This window comes from Cricetulus griseus, chromosome 2 (genome assembly GCF_003668045.3).
Source record: "Cricetulus griseus strain 17A/GY chromosome 2, alternate assembly CriGri-PICRH-1.0, whole genome shotgun sequence".
NCBI classification, from domain to species: Eukaryota; Metazoa; Chordata; class Mammalia; order Rodentia; family Cricetidae; genus Cricetulus; species Cricetulus griseus.
Genome location: NC_048595.1, coordinates 26,595,350 through 26,608,017, shown reverse-complemented (window position 1 = coordinate 26,608,017; position 12,668 = coordinate 26,595,350). Strand labels below are relative to the sequence as shown.

The 12,668-nt window shown below is 43.3% G+C and overlaps 1 protein-coding gene across 4 annotated transcripts in view; it reads right to left on the bottom strand.

Annotated features, from left to right (window-relative positions):
- Positions 1-1,491: 1,491 nt before the first annotated feature.
- LOC100768807 (protein argonaute-1) overlaps positions 1,492-12,668 on the bottom strand; it is a 31,721-nt gene continuing 20,544 nt past the window's right edge. For 3 of the 4 annotated variants that reach the window (XM_035439613.1, XM_027399286.2, XM_035439614.1), the window contains 7 exons: positions 5,609-5,768; positions 5,333-5,423; positions 4,668-4,862; positions 2,974-3,108; positions 2,294-2,395; positions 1,810-2,009; positions 1,492-1,600 (listed from right to left, as the gene is read on the bottom strand). In XM_035439613.1, the coding sequence (XP_035295504.1) occupies positions 1,492-1,600; positions 1,810-2,009; positions 2,294-2,395; positions 2,974-3,108; positions 4,668-4,862; positions 5,333-5,423; positions 5,609-5,768 (992 nt within the window). The remainder of the gene's footprint in view (positions 1,601-1,809; positions 2,010-2,293; positions 2,396-2,973; positions 3,109-4,667; positions 4,863-5,332; positions 5,424-5,608; positions 5,769-12,668) is intronic. The other variant, XM_035439615.1, reaches the window with a different exon arrangement.

The window sequence follows — 12,668 nt, the reverse complement described above, 5'->3', positions numbered from 1 at the left end:
AGGACTGGGCAGTGGAGGGAGGCTGTAGCAAGAAAAAGGTACTCTCTGCAGAAGGGGCAGAGGTTAAGCCCCACCTTAGGGAGACAAACACCCCTTACTTAGCCAGGCCAGAATACACATCAGGGACACAGTTCCTTCTGATGGCTCCATGGTTCTGGGATGCAAACTCATCCAGTATGAGAGGGATTTCCAGATTTTGGCAACAGACTCAAGTTATGATATAAAAATAACATTTAGTTTTCTGTTTTCCTATTTTAGTCCTAAAGATCTTCTGTTATTAGACACCCCAGTTAAGAAATATTGAAACAAAAGAGACTTGACCATCAGGGGGAAAAGAAGCCAAGAATGAGAAATGCTACCACGGTAACTCTAGACCTGGCAGGGCAGGGTGTGTGGGGCCAGGGAAAAGAGGAGGCTAAAGGGGAAAGGAAGGCCAAGGGCCAGTCATCTCAGCAGCTTGGAGACTTGTCACGTCTGAAAGTGCAAATGTCAATGGATTTTAACCATCTTGAGGTTGTGATCTTTTTTTAAAAGCTCAATGAATATGGAAGTCAATTCCTTCAAATGAAAAATAGCTGGCATTCTGGCTGGAGGCTTGCTGGCGATGGGCTATTTCTTCCCTCCCTCCCTCGCTCGCTCCCTCCCTCCCTCCTCTCCCACCCACACCCCACACCACAAAGAAAGGTACAAAGGTTGCAGTGCTGCAGCATAACCGTTACAGGGAAGGCACTGTTACCCACCAGCAGGCGGAAGGAAGACAGGGTCATGTCACTTCAGAGCTAAGTGCCATAGTGCCTTAAGTGTTACTAGGGGCTGGATGTCTGTCAGGGAAGAAGCATGTGGGGTAGAAAATATGGAGGGGAATAATTGGGGGTGAGTGGGGAGTGGTAGCTGGGGAGGAGCAACCCAAACCATTAGCATTAAAAATCTTCCTAAAAACTGGATTCTGAACCCATGAAAACATCTAGTATCCTAAAATATTGATCTGAATGTTTTCATTTTTCTTCTTAAACAAATCTAGACCTTTTCTGATTAAGGCTCCTAAAAATTCCTTCCCCCCTCCCACCCACCTTCTCAAGCCCCTCACTTTCTCAGCTAGAATTATCAAACCCAAACATACCAGCGTTTGACCACAGGACTGCAGAGCTGACCCTAGCAAGCTGTCAAGCATGAGTCCTTAGCACTGTGAGTCACATGAGACAACTGTGTGTATGGTGGGCACTAGTGCTGCCCCTTTTGGTCCAGTGGGGTCAGATGTGACATGATGGGGAGAGGGCAGAGGACATGAGGTTTCTATCAGAGATTTCTGGCTGGTAGTCTGTCTTGCTGGTCCTCTTCCCACCCTTATATCCCCTCTGTAGATAGAAACAAGGCCTCCTATACTCCTCCCGACCCCACCTCCCTCTTCCTTGCTTCCTCTGGATTTGGGTGGTACAGCTCCCAGGGCTTGGAAAGCTTTCTTCTATCCAGTGAGGTAACAGCGTTCTGCCTTCAAGCGAAGTACATGGTGCGTAGCGTATCCTGGTGAACCTGCACAGCTTTGGCCAGGGCCTGGGGGTCTCGTCCATTGCTCTGCCCTGATATGTGGCTCCCCTCTCCACTGAAAAAGAAAAGTATGAAAAGTCCTTCCTGGTAAACTGAACCGCTGCCAATTCCCTCACCCATCTCTATAGCACCAATTCACATACCAAATTAAGAGAAAAACACCAACCAAGGTTTAGGTAGGATAACATCTACTTCCTTCTACCAACAAAAGTTGAAAGAGTTGGTATGAGAAGCTGAAGCAAAAAGACAACAGCAAGCCTTTACCTGTCATGCTCCTTGTCCACCAGGTGGTACCGTGCCCGGAAAGCCACCAACCGGGCATAGTAGGCAGGTGCTGGGATAGAGACAGAACGTGTACATCGTACGTAAGTGTGGCACAGCTGGTATGTCAAGATCTGGAGTTCATCTGCTGTGAAACGGTTGTCGTCCCAAAGGACATAATAATGGGATGGTCGGCTGGTACCCTAAGAAAAAAAGATGGTTAAGTGGGCCCCGATTGGGTAGAGGGATAGCTGCTGACAAAAGAGCAATACTATGGCTATGGCTATGCTGGGTGACCATACCCCACTTGTCCCCATAAGACAGACATAAAATCACAAGTATTATAAACAACCTGCATGTGTCCTGGGGCCTACTCATAATAATTATGCTTTTAATATACTTAGTTATAAGAGACATATTCTAGATGCAGTAGAAATAACCAACTTAGCATTGACCCAACAAAAACCCCAGGACATGGCCCAGCTACCTGGATGCCTGCATGGCTGCACAGATAGAAGTCAAATTCAAATGGGTGAGTGATGTTGGTGTCCACAGTGGTCCCAGCGGGGATGTTACCACTCTTCCCAATCTGTAGAGACAAACACAACCAAGATCCCAAGACCTGCCAGGCCCTGACTAGGGTCTCAGCTGGATTCTACTCTTACTCTCCCAGAATTTCAAGCACAAATAAGTTTCTATTCTCACGGGGAACTAGGTCTTGAAAGAACAGGCTTCTAAAGTCAAGTGTTTGCTATTTACTAGCTGTGTGATCTTAGCAAGTCATTTAACCTTTCTGAGGTTAAACGGAAACATTAATAGTACCTACCTCACAGAGTTGCTGTGAGGAAGACTCCTTGAACAGTGTCTGGCACATAGGAGAAGTTCAATAAATGGTAGTTCCCTTTCCCTCTCTGGGAGCTGGTCTATATATAGGGTCTAGGCCAGGGAGCTAGGAGGAGGAGAGGGAGTTAAGGGAGGGAGGGGAGGAGGAAGCACTAAGGGAAGGAAAGTGGTAGAGGATGGGCCACAAAGCCATGGGGAAAACAAAGCCAGGGAAGACCCACTGGAAAAAACAACTAAATTCCCAGACATTATCTCAAGATTTCTCTCTCATGGTAAAGGAGACAGGATAATGGGTACTGGTGGCCTCAACACTTCTTCACTCACTCGTTCATTCTTGTCAGCACAAAAAAGGCGGGTATGATGGCGTTTCTGCACCACAATGTAAGTGATCCCAGGCTGGTAGTCTTTTTCCAGTTTGATGCAGGCATCTCGAATGGCAAGCAGCTCATAGTGAAGGATCTAGGCCCATGGTCAAGAGGGAGAAAAAGACACAAGGCTCCTTTTTAATTCAAAGGCATCACTGAACTAAAAGCATTACAACTTGTATATGGCTTTTTGCATATAAGCTTCATAAGCTGATGCTCAACAATTAGAAATGAGAGGTTGTGATACTCATAATTCACTTCATATGTTCCCAGAAAACCTAGAAGTCTCAGCATCAGAAGACAATACCTATCCGGTCTCCATGCAAAAAGAGATGTTATAGAACTACATTAAGGCATGGAACTAGAAAAGTGTGGTGGTGCATAGCTTTAATCCCAATGCTCAGGAGGCAGCAATTCTCTATGAGTTTGCGGCCAGCCTAGTCTACATGGTGAGTTCCAGGACATCCAGAGCTACATAGTGAGTTACTGTCTTCAAAGAAGGAAAGAAATAAGGAGGGGAAAAAAGACACAGAACCAAAAATTACAGGACACTAAAAATTACACAATGTCTAAACTTAAGATGCAGGGCATAGTGGCGCACGCCTTCAATCCCAGCACTCAGGAGGCAGAGGCAGAGGCAGGCGGGTCTCTGAGTTTGAGGCCAGCCTGGTCTACAGAGGGAGTTTCATGGCTGTTATACACAGAAACCATGTTTCAAAAAACCAAAACCAAAACCAACCAAATAAACAAACAACCCAAACTTAAGATCAAGATTTCTAAGAGTAGACAGGGTTGAAATGCCAGAGAGGAGTAGATGTACAATAGGGAATAGATGCAGAAAGTCAAAACAAGCAGGGACTAGAATAGAACTTAAAGCAAATCGTGTGCCTTGTATTCACATAGCACTGGGTTCAATCTCAAGGAACATAACAGGAAAAAAATTTCATGAACTGAGCATAATGGTGCACACCTAGAACTCCAACACTGAGGAGGCAGGAGAAGGAGAGTCACAAGTGTGTGGCTAATCTGGGCTACAAGGAAAAAGAATTATTTGTATGGCAGAAAATGATGAGCTTTGAAATTAGCTAGACTTCAACAAGTTTTAACACTCCCAAGTCTCATTTTTACCAAATTTACTGATTTTACTAATAAGAATTATCTCCAACGGCCACTATGGTAACTGATAATTCAGTAAAAAATACAGGGATACAAGTCTTAGTGGAGCTGAATAGCTGCTAATTGTTTAGTGAAAACAGGTGGATTTTATTTAACATAAGGCTATGTGAAACTAGGCTCCAGGAAATGTTCAGGCATGGTAACACTTGTCTGGCTGCATTCAGGAGGCAGAGACAGTGTAAAGTTGTGGCCAGCCTGATCTACATAGTGAGTTCCAGGTCCAGCAGAGCTACATAGTGAGACCCTGTCTCAAAAGAAAGAAAGGAAGAAAGAAGGAAAGAAAGAAAACCACCAGTTCAAATGGTCTTCCACACTAACTACCAAAGGGCACGGAGAAATATGTGTTGAAACAAAGGTCTATAGATACTTACTACTCTACTTCTCATTTGTGATCCACGGCCTCTCTCAGCATCATTAGCTTTGAAAAAGTAGTCCTCTGGCCTCAACAAGAAACTGTACCAGCCTCTAGAACCATACCTGGGGTAGCTGGCCCTCAGGGACCCCATCTCGGTAGAAGATGATGCGGGTGGGCTTGAAGCGAGTGGACTTATAGAACTGGATGAGCAGCTCACGCACCATATAGGACAAGTCTTCAATGATCTCCTGCCGTGGGCGCTGCACACGCACAGTAGCACAGTATCGGCTGGGGTGTGCGTCCATACTGCCTACCACCTGACAACAAAGAGAAAGCATCAGCCTCCAGAATTATCACCTTCCAGTGCTGTGAAATAATGGGTCTACGGAAGGACTTCTGAGTAAGAATGCTGTGTGACTGAATGAGTTCACTTGGTTCCTAGACCAGGAGTCTTGGCAGCAGAGGACAGTCTCTATCTGGTCTCCATGAAGAAAGATTGAGGGTTAGGATCTAATAAACACTGGTTTCAATCTGTTCTGTTACAAAAGCAGAATTTACTAGGTATGTAACAAGAATGTTTGCTTTCAGTGCCCTTGCAGCACACAAAGTTTCTGGCCACAGGCTATACTTTCATTACTTCAACTCCCCCCCCATCCCACCCCTTCCTCCAAAGGGTGCCACTCAGAGTTAGGTTAGCAGGTAACAGGGATGGCACACTGAGAGCAAGGCTTGGGGATGGGACTTGACAGCACTCTGAAGGACTCAAGGGTTAGGGAGAATTACTGACCGCTGTGATAGACGGCTTCTTCCCGTCCCCGGCTGGGGGGTGTGTAACATCTGCGCCCAGGAAAATCACTGGCTGTTGAAAAACAGCAGAGCTGAGCAAGGAGAAAAAACAAAATGGTGAGGGATTGAGTCTTCTCTGGCTGGCACCGTCCAGTCCAGTCCCCATTCTAGTCTTCTCCCTCTTCTGTTTCAGTCACTCTGTCTGGAGAGGGTTCTTGTCCCTTCATCAATCCCCAGCAGGCTACCCTGACAAAAGCAAGTGAGTAAGAGTTCATACCGCTGGTGTGGGACTAGGATGTTGTTAATGCCACCAAGTTTGACGTTGATCTTGAGGCAGAGGTTGGACAGAGTCTGAGGTGAGGTCTTCACCACATTCTTCACCTGCACACACTGTGTTGCCATTCCCAAAAGTGTGTCTCCAACACGTTTCACTTCAGCTATGGGCAGAGAGAAAACTGATTAACACATTTGGCAAATTTACACAAAGTCTAGTAGATGTTCACACAGTATATGAAGTTCTAGGGAACACAATGGCCAGAAACATAGGGTTCCTGGTCCTTATTCTTACAGTGGTTAGTATCTAACACTAACCTTTAAAACCACAAAGAATGTAGCAGTGTTAAACGGAGCAATAAAAATGCCTAAGAGGGGACTGGAGAAATGGCTCAGAGGTTAAAAGCACTGACTGCTCCTCCAGAGGTCCTGAGTTCATAAGAGGGTAATAACCTAATCAGGAGCAGAGAATGACTTAACAGAAATCTGGAAAGCAGGGCTTTCAAAGTCTAAGCAGAGGAGAAACATACAAAAATGTAACCTGAGCCAGATATGAAGGTTGACACCTATAACCCCAGGAATTGGAGACTGAAGCAGGAAGAGCATGCCATTAATGGTAGCCTGAGTTACACTATAAGAGTCTCTAAACAAAGTGAAAGGAGCAAGCAACAGTCTATCTGAAAACAGTACGGTATTTTTTGAGTAATTCAGAGCACATTGTAAAAGAAAAGACTGTGACCATGAGACTGAGCTACAGAAGAGTGTGAGATGGCTTACTCAGGCAGTGGAGGGCTGGGGTCACAGGAAGTGGTACAGTCTATGTTTGAATATGGATAGTGCCTGGGTCAATCCCCAGCACATAAAAAGGCAGCTGAGTTATCTATCTGGAAACAAATGAGCTAAGAGATATCTAAGAACTCGCTCTTAGAATTTACGCATAGGGAAATGAATTTTTATGGATTATTTTATTAATAATTTTTTAGTCTAGCCAGGTAGTGGTGGCACATGACTTTAATCCCAGCACTCCGGAGGCAGAGGCAGGTAGATCTCTGTGAGTTCGAAGCCAGCCTGGTCTACAGAGCGAGTACCAGGATAGGCTCCAAAGCTACACAGAGAAACCCTGTCTCAAAAAACAAAACAAAACAAAAGCAACAAACAAACAAACAAAAAGGCTAAAGAAATCCTTTCTACTTCTCTAAAAGAGAAGTAGAAAGTTAGCTGTAAATCTTTAGGAAACAAGATTCAGAAAAGCCAAACAAAATACTTTTTTTGATGGCAGAAAAATGCTAACCACAACTCATGAGACTGGAACTTCAGGGAGAGAGGTGCAAGTTTCAACAAAACAGAGGAGAAAAAAAAAAAAAGAACAAATCACAGTGCAAGGATAATATGTGCGATACAAATGTATATTCAATACAGAATACCTACTTATATGTCAATAAGTAAAAGGCAGCTAAGTAAATAAAAAATGTCATGAATAAGCACTTTACAAAACAGGCTAGCCAAGATTAAAGACAGAAACATCTAGAACTAGCAACCTCTGATGGTGGAAGTAAAGCCTGATGCACTTAAAACCCATTCGTAGACCTAGTCTCTACACATATAGGCACAAGTGCTCAGTCACACATTGGACACATATGTGCACCAACAACAGAATGAAACTAAGCATAAAGCATGCTATAGTCACACAAGGGAAACACATAAGAAATTACAACTATACATCCTATGGGTGAATCTCATAAACGGAATGTTAAGAACCCAGACACATTTTTAAAATACATACAGTTTAAGTACCATCGGCATAAAGTGAAAAACAGGCAAAGTTAACCTGTAGTGTTTGAGATGAGAACAGTGGTCACCACTTGAGGGAAGGGGTTGTAATGAGGGACCCCAGCGGGAGCAATGTTCTACTAGGCACACCTGTTACACTGTTGTGACACTTGGTGAAAAAAAATCATTAGGCTGAATACTCAAGATCTATTTACAGGGCTGGAAAGATATTCAGTAGTTAAGAGCACTGGGTGCTCTTCGAAATGGCCTGAGTCTGATTCCCAGCACCTAATGGCAGCTCACAACCATCCTGGATTCCCTGGGAACCAGGCATGCATATGGTGTACAGACATGCATGCAGGCAAAACACCCATTCACGTTAAATTTTAAAAAAATTTAAAGACTCATTTTTTTAAAACATCAGTTTATACATTAAAAAAGTGAAGAGTCAATAGTATCAATCCAATAGAAAAAAAAAAGACTTAAAAATATTAGAGATGGAATGTGCATAGGACTGAGTCAAAACTGAATAAATGTGATGTCCAACATTTTCTCCCTAACCACAAGTCAATAGGAGCTTGGTGTGAACATCAAAGGGATACTGTCATTTTACCCAGCCTCCCAGGAAGGGAGGTAAAGAGTCTTTAGAAGAATCCAAACTGCTTCTCTTATTTGTTGGCTTAATTCTAGACAGATGATATGACCTTGGTCATATCAACCAAGGAATTATATGTAAATTAAAGAGATCCAAGGTCTCAATAAAGGTCTAAAGTAGAAGAGAAATGTAACTTTACCTAGGGTAAACTAAAATAATACATTCTCCTCTTGATGGAAGAACCAGAAACATGGACACCTATTCAAAGGCAATTCTCCTAAAAAACAGCTTTAAAAAAAAAAAAAAAAAAAAAAAAAAAAACAGACAAGGTTTCTCTGTGTAGCCCTGGCTGTCATGGAACTTGCTTTGTAGACCAGGCTGGCCTCTAACTCAGGATCTGCCTGCCTCTGCCTCCCAAGTGCTGGGATTAAAGAGGTACACCACCACTACCTGGCTAAAAAACAAACAGCAACACAAATCCTTCCATCTAAGGGGAAGGTGAGTTATACCAACTTTCCTCTATAAAGAATTACTGAATGTCATCGGTGAAAAATTCTTCTTTGGATGTGTATGTCAGAGAGCAGAGTTAGATCTACTTCATGCTCAAAATCAATCAAGGCAATAAGTGATCAAATTTGAATCAACCAAAGGAATCCAAAAGAGACACAGTAGGGCTGAAGACATAGACCAGTGGTTTACAGTACCTGCTGGAACTGAAGAGGACTCAAAGACTGGTCTTAAGAGTATTTAAGAGAACCTAAGTTTGGTTCCAGCACCCTTGTCAAGCAGCTCACAAATGCCTGTAACTCCAGCTCCAGGGGACCTGGCACACTCTTCTCTACTCACGTGTTCATGAACACAGGCACACATGCACACAGTTTAAAATGAAATAAATTGGAAGAAGAAGAAGAAGAAGAAGAAGAAGAAGGAGGAGGAGGAGGAAGGAGGAGGAGCGAGGAGGAGGAGGAGGAGGAGGAGGAGAAGGAGAAGGAGAAGGAGAAGGAGAAGGAGAAGGAGAAGGAAGGAAGGGGAAAAAAGCCAAAAGCCAAGCATGATGGCACATGCTTTCAATCCTTGCATTTGGGAGGCAAAGGCAGGCAGATCTTTGGATGAGAGGTCATAATAAATTGCAGGCCATCCAGAGCTACATAGTAAGACCCTGTCTCTCTCAAAAAAAAAAAAAAAAAAAAAAAAAAAAAAAAAAAAAAAGAGGATAATAGAAAATAAGTATAATCTAAACGAGGTTTTGAAAGGTGGAGGAAATTTTAAGGGTAAGATAGGCATAGAGAAGATTCATACATTCTAAGCAAAGGGAAAACTATGTGAGTAGACTGGAAAGCACAAACAAAGAATGAGCATTCAAAGTGCTGGCTCTTGTCAAGGACTCTGCTAGATGCTGCTTTTTACATAACCGACGCTCAGAGGAGTTTGGTAATTTGCCTTAATTGGTTGACTGGTAAAGGAAAAACTGAGATTGGGTTCTCATTTCAGAACAAGTAACCTTGTAGTAAGTTTGTTATGTGAATAATACAGGAAAAAGCTGAAAGGTTAAACATGAAGCACTGAATGAAGACCAGTGAAGTTTGGGGGCTTTGATGTTGTTTTTTAAAAAAGTCTGATTTATTAACCTATTCATGAAAGGTATGAGGGACTAGTGTTGGCTCAGCAGGGGTGTAGGGGGAAGGTGCTTGTAACAAAGCCTGAGGACCTGAGTCCAATCTTGGGAATTTATTTCGTAAAAGATGAGAACCAATTCTTCAAGTTATCTTCCAACATCCATTCACATACTACTGTGGCAGAGGTACAACACACAACACACACACACACACACACACACACACACACACACACACACACACACACACACACACACACTATGCCACTATATAAATAAAATGTTTAAAAATTTCCTTGAGAAGTAAGATTTGAAGAGATGATCAATAATCCTGTAGAAGGAGAAGACAAAGAGAATTCAATGACTTGTTTTAAGAGTATGGGGCTGGAGAGATTGCTCAGTGGTTAAGAGCACTCCAGAAGTCCTGAGTTCAATTCCCAGCCACCACATGGTTCACAAGCCATCTTAGGAAAAAAAAAAAAAACAAGCAAAAATTACTATATTAAGGTAATAGGTAATGGCCAAAGCCAAAATGAGTGAGAATATCAGTAAGACAGATGAAAGGAAGAGGAAAGAAATTTTAGCATACCAGGCATTCCCAATAATGACAAAATAGACAAGAAATGTATCTGGAAGTCAAAGGAAGTGAAAACCAAGGTTCCCAATCCCACAGCTGAGTGAGGAGAATGAGATAAAGGGAAGCAGGCTACGGAGTAAGTGGCTGTTGAGGAAGTTTGCATGTAGAATAAGAAAAACAACTCGTTAAAAAAGAAAAACAAGGGCTAGAGAGATAGCTCAGAGATTAAGAGCACTGGCTGCTCTTACTAAGTTCTTTTTTTTTTTTTTTTTTTTTTTTTTTGGTTTTTTTGAGACATGGTTTCTCTGTGTAGCTTTGGAGCCTATCCTGGCACTTGCTCTGGAGACCAGGCTGGCCACGAACTCACAGAGATTGCCTGCCTCTGCCTCCCAAGTGCTGGGATTAAAGGCATGCGCCACCAACACCCAGCAAAATTTACATACTCTTTTTTTTTTGGGGGGGGGGGCAGCGGACACACACATGGACGACCTGAGTTCTATTCCCAGCAACCACATGGTGGTTCACACAACCATCTGTAATGAGATCTGGTGCCCTCTTCTGGCCTGCAGGGATAGCAGACAGAACACTATACATAAATAAATAAATCTTAAAAAAAAAAAAAAATTAACTCAAGAAGCTAACCACGAAAACACCAAACAATGAAATTAAAAAGTGGGGTGCAGAACTAAATAGAGAATTCTCAACAGAGGAATCTAAAATGGCTGAAAGACACTTAAGAAAGTGATCAAAATCCTTGGTCATCAGAGAAATACAACTCAAACCAACTCTGAGATACCACCTCACACCTGTCAGAATGGCTAAAATCAAAAACACCAATGACAATCTATGCTGGAGAGGATGTGGAGAAAAAGGAACACTCCTCATTTGCTGGTGGGAGTGCAAACTTGTAAGACTACTTTGGAAATCAGTATGGCAGTTGCTCAGAAAAATGGGAATCAGTCTACCTCAAGATCCAACAATTCCTCTCTTGGGCATATACCCAAATAATTCACGTCCATACAACAAGGACATATGTTCAACCATGTTCATAGCAGCATTGTTTGTAATAGCCAGAACCTGGAAGCAACCTAGATGACCCAAAACTGAAGAATGGATTGAGAAAATGTGGTACATTTATACAATGGAGTACTACTCAGCAGAAAAAAAGCAATGGAATCTTGAAATTCACAGGCAAATGGATGGAACTAGAAGAAACCATCCTGAGTGAGGTAACCCAGTCACAAAAAGACAAACATGTTATGTACTCAGTTATATATGAATTTTAGACACAGAGCAAAGGATTACCAGCCTATAATCCTCTTCACCAAAGAAACTAGGAAACATGAAGGACTCTAAGGGAAAAATGCATGGACCCCAGGAATGGGAAGCAGCAGGAACTCTTGAGCTAATTGGGAGCATGAGGGTAGGGCAGAGGGAGCTGCCAGAGTGAAAGGAGGAGAGGAGAGGAGAGGAGAGGAGAGGAGAGGAGAGAGGAGAGGAGAGAGAGGAGAGAGGAGAGGAGAGGAGAGGAGAGGAGAGGAGAGGAGAGGAGAGGAGAGGAGGAAATGGAGGAGCAGAAAGGTTGAGTTGGAGGAAGAATAGAGGAAGCAGGATGAGAGATACCATAACAGAGGGAGCCATTATAGGTCCGAGGAGAGATCTGGCACTAGGGAGATTTCTGGAGACCTTCAAGGATGACACGAACTGACAATCTAGGCAATGATGGAGAGGATAACCTAAATGCCCTTCCCCTATAATAAGACTGATGACTACTTTTTATGCCATCCTAGAGCCCTCATCCAGTGGCTGAAGGAAGCAGAGGCAGACACCTACAGATATACACTGAACTGAACTCTGGAACTTAGTTGCAGAGAGGGAGGAATGAAGATCAAAGGGGTCAGTACCAGGCTGGTGAAATGAAACCCACAGAAACAGCTGGCCTGTACTAGGGGGAGCACATTGACCCCAGACTGCTGCCTGGGAGGCCAGTACAGGACTGATCCAGACCCCTGAACATGGATGTCAATGAAGAGGCCTCCGCACTCTAGGGGGCCCCTGGTGGTGGATTAGTATTTTTCCCTGGTGTAAGAAGGGACTTTGAGAGCCCATCCCACAGGAAGGGATGGCCCAGACCAGAATGATGTGGTGGACTTTGGGGAGCCCCCGTCCAGGGCCCTACCCTGCCTGGGGAGTGGAGGATCGATGAGGTTAGGGGGTAGGTGAGGGGGAGAGGGAGAAGGATAGACGTGAAACAAGCTTGTTCCTAATTTGAACTAATAAAAATATTACAAAAAAAAAGAAAGAAAAAGAAAAACAATAGGGGGAGGGGAAAGAGAGGATTGACATGTGAAGCAGGCTTGTTTCTAATTTGAACTAATAAAAAATAAGAAAAAAAAGAAAAACATTAGGAAAAAAGATGCTTAAAGACATTGCAAAATTGCTAGAATGTGCTTTGGGCAGTTAATCTGTACATGTTCAAAGGTTTAGAGGTATGACGTCCCAAAGGT